Source organism: Syzygium oleosum, unplaced genomic scaffold (genome assembly GCF_021117445.2).
Source record: "Syzygium oleosum isolate NSW1041296 unplaced genomic scaffold, Sole_v2.1 Sole_v2.44, whole genome shotgun sequence".
Taxonomy (NCBI): domain Eukaryota; kingdom Viridiplantae; phylum Streptophyta; class Magnoliopsida; order Myrtales; family Myrtaceae; genus Syzygium; species Syzygium oleosum.
Window position 1 is genome coordinate 309,720 of NW_026607528.1, and position 15,010 is coordinate 324,729.

General features: G+C 41.6%; 2 protein-coding genes across 6 annotated transcripts; one reads left to right on the plus strand and one right to left on the minus strand.

Moving 5' to 3' along the window:
* The first annotated feature begins 747 nt into the window (after positions 1-747).
* LOC115692904 (EIN3-binding F-box protein 1-like) lies at positions 748-4,039 on the plus strand. Its single transcript, XM_030619879.2, has 2 exons — positions 748-1,074; positions 1,627-4,039. Exons 1-2 carry the CDS (start codon positions 1,050-1,052, stop codon positions 3,573-3,575), a joined length of 1,974 nt encoding a protein of 657 aa, XP_030475739.1. The 5' UTR covers positions 748-1,049; the 3' UTR covers positions 3,576-4,039.
* A 1,265-nt stretch (positions 4,040-5,304) lies between these two features.
* On the minus strand, positions 5,305-11,454 carry LOC115692905 (CBL-interacting serine/threonine-protein kinase 24-like). Of its 5 annotated transcripts, none has more exons than XM_056306424.1 (15): positions 11,162-11,454; positions 10,452-10,686; positions 10,188-10,250; positions 9,979-10,050; positions 9,559-9,666; positions 9,394-9,468; positions 9,257-9,316; positions 8,695-8,820; positions 8,014-8,103; positions 7,645-7,767; positions 7,353-7,472; positions 6,482-6,598; positions 6,041-6,097; positions 5,876-5,950; positions 5,305-5,703 (listed from the first exon to the last, which is right to left on the minus strand). In XM_056306424.1, exons 1-15 carry the CDS (start codon positions 11,437-11,439, stop codon positions 5,602-5,604), a joined length of 1,701 nt encoding a protein of 566 aa, XP_056162399.1. In that variant the 5' UTR covers positions 11,440-11,454; the 3' UTR covers positions 5,305-5,601. The 5 variants fall into 5 exon arrangements, with proteins under 5 accessions (XP_056162399.1, XP_056162398.1, XP_056162400.1 ...); XM_056306423.1 differs by having other exon boundaries at positions 11,144-11,454; XM_056306425.1 differs by having other exon boundaries at positions 10,452-10,724; positions 11,162-11,258.
* Between the last annotated feature and the right edge of the window lie 3,556 nt (positions 11,455-15,010).

Here is a 15,010-nt window from a genome sequence, read left to right on the forward strand (position 1 = left end):
TCTATCTCTCCAAAATCACCAAAATCTTAGGGCAAATTATGTTATTTTAGCAGATTTTCAATTTTAGCAGATTTTCGATTCTAAAATCTTAGTGATTTTGGGATTTTTGGTGCCGCGATAAATGATTTGGGTTAAATGCAACATAGGTATACCGATTTGAAATTTGTTGTGACACGAAAATTAGTTGCGGCAAATATGACATTGATATACCTGCTTGAAATTTTTTGTGATACTAACCTAAAAAATAATAAGCAACAACAGAATAGGAAAACAACGATCCTCGCGAGCCAAGTGCCTTCGTTCATCTGGCGGTCATGAATACCGAGTCCAATTGCGGTAACTATCATCCCGAACCAAATGCCATCGAGCTATCTCGCCCATGATTAGCATTTTGACTAGCCTAGTTTATAGACAGTAGTTATGACTCAAATTCGACATTCCATAATAGGTACAGGACTTCATCGCGACCTTCCCATCTTTTCGAAGAAAAAAAAATACCAAAAGAAAAGAAAAGAAAAGAAAAGAAAAAGAAAAAAAGGAAATAATATCTTTTTTGGGACAAGGGGAGGGAAATTTCCAGTTGCTCCTAGGATTTTCTCTTCTCTCTCTTTTGTTTTTCCTTTGGGCTGAGGTGGTTGGTTGGACTAGGAATGAATGCCCGGTTTTGAGGATGGATACATTGCACTTGCATGTAATCTCTCTCTCTCTCTCTCTCTCTCTTTCTCTCTCTGCAATGACAAGAATGACACCAATATAACTCCCTCGCGTGACACATTCCAAGCCCAGGACCGAACGCAACACTCCCCACCTTCTCCTTCTCCTTCCTCTTCTGCTTCCTCCTTCCTCCTACCTCCTTCCTCTCTGTATCTTTTTTGCCCTGCTGGTTGGGGTTCCTTGGCTCTTCCATGCTCTCTGAGAACTCGCTGCATCTTGTAAATGCATCCATGCGCTGAGGGCCTACCGGGTTTCGCCTGCATTGCTGTTTCGCTCCTGGTGTTGAGTCTTGTCCTTGTTGCACTCGGTGAAGCTTCTTCCTTTGGGGATCGGCCATGCCAGCTCTCGTCAATTATGGAGGTAAAAGCTTCTCCCTTTTGTGCGTTCTCAAAGTGGAATGGAATATCTTTCTGGGTTTGTTTTGGTCACTGGGTTCTCTGATTGAAGAAATGCTGGGAGTTCTCGCGGTTTCATTTTGTTTCTGATCTGGTTGTTGAATTTGGGCACGATCTGTTTCTGGAAGCACGTGAAGAATGAGGAGTGTGGTATTAGTTTTTGCTTTGTGGATTTCGTAGAAGTTGAAGATCAGTACTTGATGACTCATAGCTTAAGATATATTTGCTTCTGATTACATGAGATCTCTTTTTTTTTTTTTTTTATCGATACCCTCTTTCTGTTCCTGTTGGTAGATGTAAAGATCAATTTGTGATTTGATCTTCTGCTAAAGCTAACAATTGAGAAGTAGCTCCATGTCTTAAGATGAAACTGGAATTTTTTGAGTGGTTGAAAGGAGGTAGAAAGCTTTTGCTATTGCTGTGTTGGATTGTGTAATCAGGAGATTGTGTTACTGGGTTTATGTTTGAACGCTTGACCAGATTAACTTATCAGACTTGTTTGTAATTGGTTTTATAGGTGAAGATCAATTCTTCGGTGGTGGATCTTTATGTACAAGTTCTATCGACTTGGATCGTTTGTACTCGATGGGTTCCAGTATGGACATATACTGCCCTCCCCACAAGCGGGCTCGCGTATGTGGCCCCTATGCCGTCAGCTCTTACGAGTATGAGGGGGAACATCTATCTTCCATCGAGGAACTCCCGGATGAATGCCTCTTTGAGATCTTCAGACGGCTTCCCAGCGGTAGAGAAAGGAGCTCCTGTGCCTGTGTCTCCAAGCACTGGCTTTTCCTTTTGAGTAGCATGCGCAGAACTGAAATATCAGGTGAAGTCGATAACTCAGCAAAGGAGGACAAAGAGATGAAGACTTCACCGTCTGGTGATGTTGAAATGGTTTCGTGTGATGCAAGTGGAGGACTTGAGGGAGATGGGTACCTCACGAGGTGCTTGGAGGGGAAGAAAGCGACGGATGTCAGACTTGCTGCTGTAGCAGTGGGAACTAATGGTCGTGGCGGTCTCGGGAAGCTTTCAATCCGGGGGACCAGGTCTACTCGTGGAGTCACAAACATTGGGATATCCGCAATTGCCCGTGGCTGCCCTTCTCTTCGGACTCTTTCTTTGTGGAATCCGTCTTCAATTGGGGATGATGGTTTAGTCGAAATAGCCAAAGAATGTTGTCTGCTGGAGAAGCTTGATCTTAGCCATTGTCCTTTTGTTTCCAACAAGGGTCTGATTGCTATAGCAGAAAATTGTCGAGATTTGATTTCTTTAAACATCGAATCTTGTCCAAAGATTGGGAATGAGGGCCTAGAAGCTATAGGAAGGTGTTGCCCTCGGCTGCAATCAATCTCCATTAAAGACTGCCCTCTAGTCGGAGATCATGGAGTTGCAAGTTTGGTATCTTCCGCTTCTTCTGTCCTGAGCAAGATAAAGCTTCAGGGATTGAATATAACAGACTTCTCTCTTGCAGTAATTGGGCATTTTGGCCTGGCTGTCACTAGTCTTGTCCTTGGCGGTCTTAGAAATGCGAGTGAGAAGGGCTTTTGGGTCATGGGCAATGCTCAGGGTCTCAAGAAAGTGTCAACCTTGACAGTTGCCTCCTGCCACGGAATCACGGACGTGAGTCTAGGGGCCATTGGAAAGGGTTGCACAAACTTGAAGCAGATGTGCCTCCGTAAGTGTCACTTTGTATCTGATTCTGGGTTGATAACTTTTGCAAGGGCGGCTAGTTCTCTTGAAAATCTACAAGTTGAGGAATTGGACAGGATCTCCTTGGGAGGAGTTATTGGTGTGATCTCAAACCGTGAAATGAAGCTGAAGTCTCTATCTATTGCTAAGTGCATGGGAATTAAGGACCTTCTACAAGGATCTTTGATGCTCTCGTCTTGCACATCTCTTCGATCATTATCGATCCAAAATTGCCCAGGATTTGGCAGTGCTAGTTTGGCCATGGTGGGAAAGTTGTGCCCTCATCTGGAGCACATCGACTTAACCGGCCTTTGTGGAATAACAGATGCTGGGCTTTCCCCTCTTCTGGAAAATTCAGAGGCAGGACTTGTGAAAGTTAACCTCAGTAACTGTCTAAACATCACCGATGAAGCAGTTTCCACCTTGGTCCGGCTACATGGAGGGACCCTTGAGCTGCTTAACCTTGATGGTTGCAGGAAAGTCACGGATGCAAGCTTGGTGGCAATCACAGATAATTGCTTGTTACTCAACGACCTCGACATGTCAAAATGCAGCATTACTGATTCGGGTGTCTCAGTCCTCTCCTCAGCTGGACACCTCAATCTACAAGTACTTTCTTTGGCTGGTTGTTCAATGGTCTCAAGTAAGAGCGTGCCTTTCTTGAAGAAGTTGGCTGGGAGTTTAATTGGCCTGAATTTGCAGCACTGCCGTTCCATCAGCAGTAGCATGGTTGAACTGCTAGCAGAGAGCTTGTGGAGATGTGATATCCTCTCCTAGTCAAGAAAATGAATCAAAATGGTCATCGACCGGTTGGCCCGGTAGTGATGTGAGAAAGAATAAGGTAATAGCTTTAGGATTGTGATGGGCAGCAGCAAGTTTAAGAGTAGGTTTTTTAGGCCGTTTAGTCTTGTCGGGATGGACAATCAGTGGCTTGGTTGTTTTCCAGGGAATTTTTGGCAAACTAGTACACCACCTATACCCTCTTTTTTGCAAGCTTTCGGGTCTGAGAAGGCTTGTTGTAATCGTTTTCCTTCCGATTTTGGAGGGCCGCCTCTTTAGTGGCCATTGTTCCTGGAGAAGTCAGTCATCAAGTTCCTGAGATTATGTTTCCTGCTTGTGGATATCTTGTGCTTGACAATGTAAGGTCTGTTCATGTACTGCTGGTTGCTCTTATCCAATGTTTTAGCTATGTCGAGCATTTCGTGTATTCATTTGTCTTATATAATTTTTCTTTTTGAGTCTGATCTTGGTGAAAAACCGGTCATCTCCGTTCTTATTTTCTCATTCTTTGTCCTTCCCTGCCTTCTTTGTGAAGTGCCTGATGGATTCGCTGGATTTAACGTGCTAATATTACTCCGTCATTAATCGAGAAAAATGGGATTAATCTCATGGTTCTTCGCTTTGTCCAATGACTGAGACGCCTTAGATAATCTGTGATGGGCTTGTGTCGTTGCTGTCATCTGTACTTGGAGAGTATCTCCAAGCAAAGACAGTCATCACTGCTCGTGCAATTCAAGTTAAGTTTGGCTTTGGAATCTCTCTAAAACCGATACATTTCATTGGCAAATACTAAGTAGCAACAAAAAGAGCCCTGGTGCTGGACAAGGTGCAGTAAAACCAGTCTTTAGGGTCTTGCATTTTAATCCGAGCCCCACAAACAGAACCCTAATGCTGCAACGCACTTACATTAGTTCAAACTCCAGGGGGTTCAAAGTTGAGACACCCGTTATTCGACAGTCTAATCCCTCATCCCCCTTGTCCTGCCGTCGAACCTAGCCGAACACCACTTGATCTCTATCTTGCAAAGTGTCCTAAACCAAATCAGGATTGTCCATGTTGCCCTTACACCAGCTCCTACAATGGATGGAAGAATCCATCCCTACGACATATCGACCCCACGCAAATGTGACATTGTGGATCATTTCAAAATATGCCAACTTATTAGATACATATCTTATCGAGACAGAGATTCTATTAGTGGTATTGAGGAAAAGGGTTAGAATAGAGCCGACTCTCGTCACGGCTCACCATTTAGCTTCAGTGAGTCCGTATTATTTTCACCAATCAGCTTCGTTTGCCTCTTTTTGCTCGCGTTACCTTGACTGCGATAGTGAGTTACCACCTTTTAAACTCTAAATGGAGGATGCAGCTGGACAGTGCACACAAGCAAATGCTGGTGAAGATTAGAACACTTCCCACATGTAGAGCACGTAAACTATTTTAAACCGCAAGTGGAATAACAGTATCCTGAAGTGTTTTCCTGAAGAATTTGAAGACTCATATCGAATGACATAATGCAGCAAAGCCTACAAAATTAGCTAAGCGAACCATTCAAAATTCTGCCTCCGAAGAGAACAGAATGCCAACGGCATTCAAGGTCTTTCTAGCGAAGATGTTCTAGACTTGACGTATGATGACAGACCTGCAATAATTCGAACTTGTGAGCTAATTCTAGGCCATACCAGGAAAATTGAATCCGTACAAAAAGAGAAATACGCTCGCACCATTGAGTAGAAAAAAGTCTCTATGTATCTTGCGACTTGAGATAGTCTTGGATTGCTCGTTTGACATAGCTTCATCTGAAATCAGAATCCCAAGGCCTACGACCATAAGACTGTAGATGATGATTCTCAGGTCAAGAAACAAGCATTATGCGCAGCGTAATGATTTTGTCACCATATAGATCATCAAAAATCAATTATATATACAGTATAAGGCCTGCTCCGGCAAGCTGTTGCCTCGACTTGCAAGTTGGTTGCACCTCTACGCTGTCTGCTTAATTGATTTACATTACATCAAGAAACTAGGATCTGCAACTCGTCGTTCTAAGCAGACCAGGCTTGGTGTTACCCTCTGTCGGCTTCCATATGATATGCTGAAGTTTTGCACAGAAACTCTTGTAGAACTGTAGAGTGAGACGAAAGAATTTAGTTCATGCTCGGTGCTGAAAGAGAAGCTACTAAAATGACTTTCAAGATTAGGAACTCGAGAAACTTTGAGGAGGTCTTTTAAGCTATTAAGGAAGGTTGACTGGGATAGATTTTGGATAACAAGTTTTTTAATTTTCTAAAGTTCACCTTATGATATTCGAGAGTATCTCCAGCGGCCTTCCTAACATCTACCATGAAGAGGGATGGTGCCACTTCATAAACCTACAAATGATAAAGGATCTCAAACGGATGATGCCTCCATACCTTAGATATTTCAAATGAAGAAATGCATACATCGATCTCAAAATTTACCTCGATGACAGCTGCAAACTGGCCAGCTTTATTTGCAGACAATCCTTCAACTCTCGTCTGTGAAGAAAACATATCACTTGAATGAGACTGGATAACACTGAATAGACATTTTCACAGCACATGCTTCGCTCAAGACAAGACTTAAGTCAATTTTCTTAAACAAACAACTCATATCCTTAATACAGAGAAGTCGAGCCTGTCCAACTATAGAACATTTCATCAGATTAATGTTCACCGTCTAGTTCACAGTTATCCAATATAGTATATGAAAAGGGATGTTCTGGAAAACGCTTTTGCTACAAAAGCATGAACTCATTTTAGAAAGTTTTATAGATATTTGATACTTCATAATCCAGTGTGAGGTCAAATTTAAATTCATTCTTCAAGCACCGAAAGGACAGTAAACCATTTTGGATGAATCAAAACAAATTACACTGATACCTTAAAATTACGTGTATGGACCTTGAGAGCCATTGACTCTGCCACTGCTTCAATAGATGAGATGATCACTTTTGGGGGTTTCCGGGAGACAAAACGAGTTTGTCTCTTTATGTAATCCTACACAAATGAATGGTGATGTGAGAGAGAGAGAGAGAGAGAGAGAGAGAGAGAGAGAGAGAGAGAGAGTTCTTCGTGTGCAGCCTATCCGGATTTATTGCTAACCATGAATGAACCTCATGGATCAGCATGCGTAGGAGTTATAAGTCAGTTAAATAGGGATTTAAAGTCAAGATGTTACCAACTGCGCAACTAAAATGCAAGAAATATTTAACTTAGAGAGAAGTTCTGACAATCAATCAACAGCATCTTGTCTGCCTTCCTGATCATTATACTGCAATTTTTAGTCAATGCTAAAAAATTCACAGATTTAGCACTGAACAATAACAGTCAAGGTTCTTATTCACCACACAATTTTGATCAATCTAGATCTCTAGTTACACATTGGTTTTCTTTAGTTTCCTTCTAATTGCTGATTCTGCCAATAAAGTAAGCAAACAGAGAGATAATCTACACAATGAGAAGAAAATTTTGGTTTCCGTACTATAATTAACCTTGAATTTAAGGACTATGCAGATCCAGATGATTTATAATCACAGGTGTTGCAAAGAACAAAGCCGCCTACAAACAGTATTCGAGCAATCTGATTTATGTTTTTCATACCAGCAGAAAATCATGAAACTATGATATCAGAGATTTTATAAGGGCCTAGAGGCTAGAACTCATGGAATATCACCAGTGAAAGTGCCAAGCAACTTCACTCTAGAAATATTTATTAGGATAGAAAATAACCGCTGGGAAAACAAAATTCAACCTGCTGCCGGTCAAATAGTGATGATAGATTTAATCCCTGAGATAATGCGATCATCTCAAACGCATTCATTATCAAAGGACCACCATCTTTGGATTCTGACTGCTCATCTACATATTGCTCCTGCAAATTACCAGCAATAATCAACAAACCAAAAACAAAAATATCAAAGGTACTGGAAAAGCCAACGGACTGCAATTCCTCCAAAAAGTTGCTATGTTTACAACACTGCATAAAACAACAAATGAACCTAAAAATGCTGGATATCTGAGTTATTCAGGAATGTTGCACAAACCTTAATGTCATCAAAGACAGCACGGACATCATCTAAATTAACTTCTTCATCTTCCTTATGTCTTACTGGCAAGTAATTTTTTCGGAACCATGAATGCTTTCTAATTCCTTCAATACCAATGCGCTGTCAAGAAAATTAGTGATATGTCAAGCTTGAAAACATCATTATTCAGACAGCCAAGATGAGCTCAGGAAATTGAGATCCTCTTAGCTTATTTTTTTGTCTAGCAATTTTTGCAGTCAATTGCGATGTCGTAACCTGTATATTTCTGGTAAAAGTTCTGTCGGTTTATCTAAAGCAGGGTGTATGGTGATTACCACTTTCACTACCTAAAGCACCCGACTTTGATGTGATAAAGTAACTACTTACAGTTCTGGGATTGGGATCAAGTATTCTTTTGATCAATGACGTCGCCCCCAGAGAAAACCAAATCGGACATACAAATTCTGCAGCAGTTATCTACACATAAGCAGGAGATTAGAAACTTCCAAGTATATTCCTGTTCTAAATTCATGAACCAACATCAACAAAAAGGTTAGAAAAGAAAGAGAGCTGCGAAATCACATTTTCTCCTAGTATGCAAGACGAAGAAGACAGAAAACTGCATCAATTAATACATAGGATACCAACAAACACACATGCACATGTGAAAAACGAGCCTTGACAATATGTGTGCGAAAAGACAAGGGTCATTCACAACTCCCCGGGCAACATTCCATTGGGTAGAAAGTTAATGAAAACATAGATACAAGCAAGAAAAACTAGAAAAATCATGAAGGATTTTGAGAAACCTAAAGAATCATCCACAACCAGCAGGTGCAACATTCCAACAAAAATCTTACACGTAAATTATCTCAATACTGTGCACCAACATCTGATCCAGAGATTAAACACTGAACAGGTAATTACTTTTGCACAGTATGGGCATTGCTTCAAGGAATCATCCATTAATTTCCCTCATTCATTGATAATTAAGAAGAAAAGGAAATGAATTTCAAAAGCCACATGGAACTAGAAGAACAAGCTTGCAATAAAAAGTAAAAAAAGAACCTTCTTGTATAGTGTTGGAAGATCTGTCTCATCAAATGGAAGATATCCAGCCATTAAAACATAAAGAATGACGCCACATGACCATATATCAGCTGCTGAACCATCATAACCCCGCTGACCGAGAACCTGAAACAGATATTTTAGTGGGCTAAGATGCAAATATTTGAAATTTAAAGGAAATGAACAAGTTTGTGCCTTCTGACAGATGCTTTATCCCATGACCCAAAAAAATTGCAGGAATCCTATTCTCGCTGTGGAGGAGGAAGTTCAGAGTTTTCCACTATCATGGTTGCCAAATGAGAAGCACACATGCAATTTCAACATTTGTCTTGGCAGTGAACAGATTGAAAAGGAGAGAAACTCGAGACCCCTTCATTCAATCCAACTGTCATACATATTCAAGATATACAGGTAATCCCATAAAAAGTAATTGAGGTTCTCCATTTTCTAGCGCATTTAATGGTTTCTATTCACAATGGACTGTAATCATCTACATGCGAAATGTTCAAGATTACAGAAAAGCACGAGGAACATCAAACGCAATGTCAGTTGTCAGCTGTACCTCAGGAGCAACATAATTTGGGGTTCCACAAGTTGTATGAAGAAGTCCATCACCCTGCTCCTACAAAAATCAAAGAAAATCAATCTCACAGGTCAACTAACTCTTGCACATAAAAGTGCACATACCATCGTGCTTACCTGAAGGGGCAATGCACTCAATCCAAAGTCAGAGACTTTTAAGTTTCCATGACTATCAAGAAGAAGATTTTCAGGCTGTGTCAAGAGAGAGGAGGAAGAAAAAAATTAGGAAGAGATTTGGCTCAGAAAGCAGCAATATTGCTGCAGAGTTGCGAAGCTAAGCACCTTCAGGTCCCTATGATAGACGCCCTTCCTATGACAATGTGCAACTGCATCTATTAACTGCTGAAAAAACCGTCTAGATTCATTTTCAGGAAGCCTTCCCTGGTGAACCTGATAAGTTAAAATCAAATTAATAGAAAGGAACTTCTCAATAAAACATAACCGTAATTGATCCAGCAAATCCTCCTAGTGGTTGAGAGATTAGGCAAAGCCGAGGGTGAAAGAACATTGATTAGAAACCTAAGAAATTGTCTAATGATTTATGGGGATTTACTCACTCCCAGCTTAATCTTCCTAGCCAAAAGATCATTTCACTGCACCAGCTCTTGATAGAACCTATTAAATAAATAAAACTAGTTCTTTCACAAAAGGCCAAGCAGAATGAGGACAAACAATTTTTGGCCTCACGTCCGAAATACTTACAATTTTATCATATAATTCTCCTCCAGAAACAAACTCAAGAATAATGTATATCTTGGACGGGCTTGCCAAAACCTGGAATCCAGAAGATATGAGGGGAAAATGAAATTAGTTACGGGCAGTGGCCACACTGAACTAACACTGTGACTAAAGAAAGGTAATCGTCGATTTCAATTTTTGAACTTCAAGGAAACAAAGATGATACATCATACCTCATGCAATCTGACTATGTACGGATGTCTGACAATCTTCATTATGGATATCTCTCTTTTGATCTGAAAACAATGTCAAGGGAGGAAAAAGTGAAGGTCATTTATAGTTCGAAGTGAAGCCAAAGCCAAAATGAATTATGGCCCTAGGATAATGGTTTAAGCACAACAAAAGATTTAACCTGGACCTATCACAATCTTGATTCTTAAAAAACTTCTACCCTCTTTGAAGTTTGAACTACATCATGACAAGCTTAAGCTGAGCACCTGATCAACCATTCTGTGCTTAAGAATGGTGCTTTTAGCCAAGATTTTCATGGCCACAGGCTCTCCATTCTCCGTGTTCTGTGCAAATTTGACCTTGGCAAAAGTACCTTCACCTACTGTCCTCCCAACCTGATACTTCCCCACCTTTCTTGTCACCATTTTGGCATGCTCTTTCAACTCCGTCCACACAAACCCACTGCCTTCCTCCAATTTATTGTCCAGAAAAGCTGGAAATCTGTATGAAAGATCCGCCGAAGCAGCTCTATCAGATACCTAGTAAAACCCAGAAAATAAAACTGATCTGAGCATCGATCACAGCATTTTCCAACTAAATCACGCAATCTGAAATCTGAACTCCTGACCTCAGAATGTCCAGCGAAAAGAAAGCAATCGAAACATACGGCGATTAGCTTATCTAGCCGACCCAGAACTAAATTGACACAATGACAATGCCTAACAAGCTTCAATTATATCCACAAACAGCACCGACCCTATAATCTGACAACAAAGAACTTAATTCTCCGTCCTGGAGCAGGAACACTCGGTACTCCACCCAGATCACGCGCCAGCCAATTTCGCGCTCGACCCTCCACAGAACCCGCTCTCATTCAGACACGCAAGCATCAAACATCCACGCGAAGCAGCAACAAGAAGAGCCGCACGACAACAAAGAACACGCGAAGGAAAAGCACCCACGAAGGATCAAGAACCTGGGGCGCAGCGCCCGACCAAGATTCTCCCCCGCGAAATTCAACGGATTCCCACTTCGACCCACCAAGCAGAATCGCCCCCCACGTATCGGAACGCGCGCAAACTCCGGCGAGCGAGGCTCAGAGAGAGAGAGAGAGTTGAATCGAGCGAGGTTTCGACAGCTCAAGAACGGTGGACCAATCTCGTGGTGTGCATGCAACGAAGAGGAAGGGAGGGAGGAACATAAAAAAGCACATGGCGCACGACCCCCGGCAAGCAGCGACCGACTCATTAACATCGCGATTTCAACATTAAAAACAAAACAACAATTGCCTTAATTTTGATCACGTCAGTCAATCATGATCACGAGGAGAAATTATGCGCGCTCGAACTTTGCCATGCATTTCCGACCACAAAACGAAGAAAGAACTCGCCATGTACGTCACGTGGGGCACCGTTCGAAAGCTTGTTGAGGAGGCGACGTCTCACGCGTGTGCCATCGGATGTACTAACGATGTTTGTCCTGCGACCTAATAATAAAGCTGGACCAAAAGAGATCGTGTGATGCAAGGGCGCTGCTTTTTTTCGAAGTGGGAAACTTTTTGTGCGTGTGTGGATGGAAAGGCCCTCGTGGCCTTTTCGCGCGATTGGTCCTTTGGAGACAAAAAGAGATGCGTGTGTCCATTGGGCCATTTCACGTACGTATAGTTCGCACCACGCACACATTTTCGTGAACGTGTCACGGCGTGAACCGGTGACCCGGAAGATTGTATTAGATGCCGTTTCACGGAGATGGCGATGAAAGGCCTTGTAAAATGTGGATGGATTCGTACGAATTGATAAGGGGGTTTATGGAGGGTCATTCGTTGCTTTTGGGTGGGAAAGAGAATGGAAAAGTGAGCGATATGGAATTCAAAGTGCCAACACTAGGAAACCGTCGTTGTCCGCGGTGTGAATTGCAGAAAAGATAGATTGCGGGAAAGTAAAGATGAGTTTCGAATTTTACAGTTGATTGGGAATTTTAAAAGAATGCAATTTTGGTGTTTATAATCCGCGATGGATGGTTACCTACGAGCGGCTATTGGATTTGAACGAACACATAATATCCTAATCTTATTTGCGGTTACAAAAAGTTAAGCTATATCCACAATCTCCTATTTCTGGCAACGATTAATCCACTACTTGGCAGTTACATAACGGTGCCGATGACCTCGTCGACTGGCGAAGGTTTTTGTCCATAACCTATGATGTCTTATCATTTTACCGACGAGTTGTTGAATTCCTCCAAATTGTCGATTATTCAATTTATTGACTATTATTTTCACCAAACTCTGTTCTCATCGACTATATCTGTTATTATTCAATAACAAAGAAAAGTTGGTCATTTTTTTTATGTCAACGACTACATAACACATAAAGTCACTTTGCCTTTTTATTTTTTTTCCTTCATTTTGCCAAAAGAAATTTGACACGCTGATATCGAAACCATATGCCAGAATATGCAAGCGCTTGGCTCAATTCACATTCCATACGTGAATTTATGTTGATGAAGTTACTTATGCTATCGTCGATGTCTCTTCTTCATTTTAATCATATAAAAAAATGCGATTTATGGTGCATTTTAGTAAATCCCTAGCGACAAGACTAGTTGGGTCATCGCGACTAGTGGGATTTGGATCGATCCAATCAATTTCCAAACATTTCGGACTACAAAATCGTGTGGTCAGGCATGGAAGCTGATAGCGGAAAGCAATACAAACCAATTGTCAACCCGCATTTGTTTAAAGGATTAGAAAGCTGTGTGATTGTGATTCAAGACGATCCTGCCAAACCATCATGGGATCTTTGAAATAGCCACTCTCTTCTTGTCTCGACTCAAATCAATTTGGAGGTGCTTTTGCGTTGGAGAAGCCTCTAGAGTTTATCTCATTAATTAGTATAATCCGTGGCCTCAATCATTGCTTGTATGTCATTTCCTAATTTATCTTTTGGGTATGGACTCTAGTGCTCGTACCTTAAGGTCTGATCATTTGGCTCTTTTCTTTTTGCAACGATGGGAGTGTCGGAGGACATGTCGTGTTGGGAGATTGATGGTACCGAGAAGGGTCAAAAAGATCTTCAGATGGGACGATTTGAAAGCGCTCAAGAGAAGGATCCGAAGTTACCCTTTTTGGGTAGGTAGATGATAAGGGTGATCGGGTTCTGAGCGGTTCGGTTCCCGACTAAGAATCAGGAATCGGAACGGAAGGATCGGTTTTCAATTTCGGAAATCAAGAACTATACCAAACCAGTGAGAACCAGGAATAGGACTACACCGACCGGTGCGGTCCGGTTCCTAGATGGGCCAATAGAGTCGGTAGCCTATTCAGTTTGTTTTTAATTATCATTAATATTCAAGATGAAATTGAGGATGTTCTTAATAATCAATGCGTTTCTACATGCAAAGATTATTCCAATTTGCGGTCAAATTTGGTTGGAATGAGCAACTACTGTTGTGTCTTGATTTGTTATTATCATTTTACTCAAGTGTATAAATAAACAAGAAAATATCACCAAAAATCCCAAACTATGCCACTTGTGACAAATTTACCCTGAACTTTTTTTTGTGACACGAAAAATCCCAAACTATGCCACTTGTGACATATCTACCCCATAATACTTAGGCCCAAGGGCATTTTCGTCTTTTTCCTTTTTCTATTTTTTTTTTCATTTTTTTTCCTTTCTTCTCTCTTCCCTCCGTCGGCCATGGAGGAGGGAAGTTGGCGAGGGCGGCCCTCGCCGGCGTTGGGGTTGGGCGAGAGTCACCCTCGCTTGGGCGGGTGAGGGCCAGGTGAGGGCTGCCCTCATCAGCGTCAAACGAGAGCCGCTCTCGCCTGGGTGGGCGAGGGCCAAGCGAGGGTAACCCTCGCCCGCCCAGGCGATGGCGACTCTTGCCCGACGCCGGCGAGGGCCGCCCTCATCGGCTTTCCTACGCCATGGCCGGCGAAGGGAAGAGAGAAGAAAGGAAAAAAAAAAACAGAAAAAGGAAAAAGACGAAAATGCTCTTAGGCCAAAGTATTGTGGGGTAAATATGTCACAAGCGGCATAGTTTGGGGTTTTTCGTGTCACAAAAAAAAGTTCAGGGTAAATTTTATCACAAGTGACATAGTTTGGGATTTTTTGTGGCAGTTTCCCTAAATAAACATAGTTGCTCTAGTCTTGAAGGGCTTTCTTTTGTGAAATGGGAGATAAATTAGGGTTTTTATACAGATTTTTAAGAAATAAAAAAATTAATAAATTAAAAAAAAAATCAGCCCGATTTGGGTAGGTGGTTCCACACTCGAAACTGGGAACCGGACCAAAATTATGAAACTAAGAACTGGAAATCGGACTAGTGCCCCTAGGAACCACCTAGAACCGGCTGGTCCTGTGCAGGCGATTCTCAATCTGGACGGTTCCTTTTGCTTACCCCTACTAGATGATGAATTCAAAGCAATGATGGAATTTACATACAATAAAGTAAATATAGCATAATTTCAAGCGTATGTTGCACGCAAAACATTGATGAGGTTCATTGCCAGAACGGACTTATAAAGCATCCGACTAAATCTCATCGAATCGAGGCAGTTTTTTTCTTCCGTTGGCTGTGTCGCCAAGAGTCTAGTGCCTCAATTTCTCGACTCCTATGGAAAAACATGCGAATATTTTGGCCGATCCCGACAATTTCCCTATCCAAATATTTGGCCAAATTAGCAAATTAACGATGCCATGATTTTGCTTAGAGCGGTTTAAGCAAGCTGTCTAATCGAGAATCGATGTCCAAATTGCGTAGATAGTCACACTTACACACTTATGTGGTCTTATTGCTTAAAACAAAAGGAACACTAATT

Excerpts from the sequence above, each read along its gene's own strand:
- LOC115692904 (XM_030619879.2), top strand. The coding sequence starts at position 1,050 with ATGCCAGCTCTCGTCAATTATGGAG. Across the intron at positions 1,075-1,626 it reads AGCTCTCGTCAATTATGGAG|GTGAAGATCAATTCTTCGGT; the intron begins GTAAAAGCTTCT and ends TTGGTTTTATAG.
- LOC115692905 (XM_056306423.1), bottom strand. The coding sequence starts at position 11,439 with ATGTTAATGAGTCGGTCGCTGCTTGCCGGGGGTCGTGCGCCATGTGCT. Across the intron at positions 9,667-9,978 it reads GAGAATTATATGATAAAATT|GTTCACCAGGGAAGGCTTCC; the intron begins GTAAGTATTTCG and ends TTAACTTATCAG. Across the intron at positions 8,821-9,256 it reads CAAATTATGTTGCTCCTGAG|GTTCTCGGTCAGCGGGGTTA; the intron begins GTACAGCTGACA and ends TATCTGTTTCAG.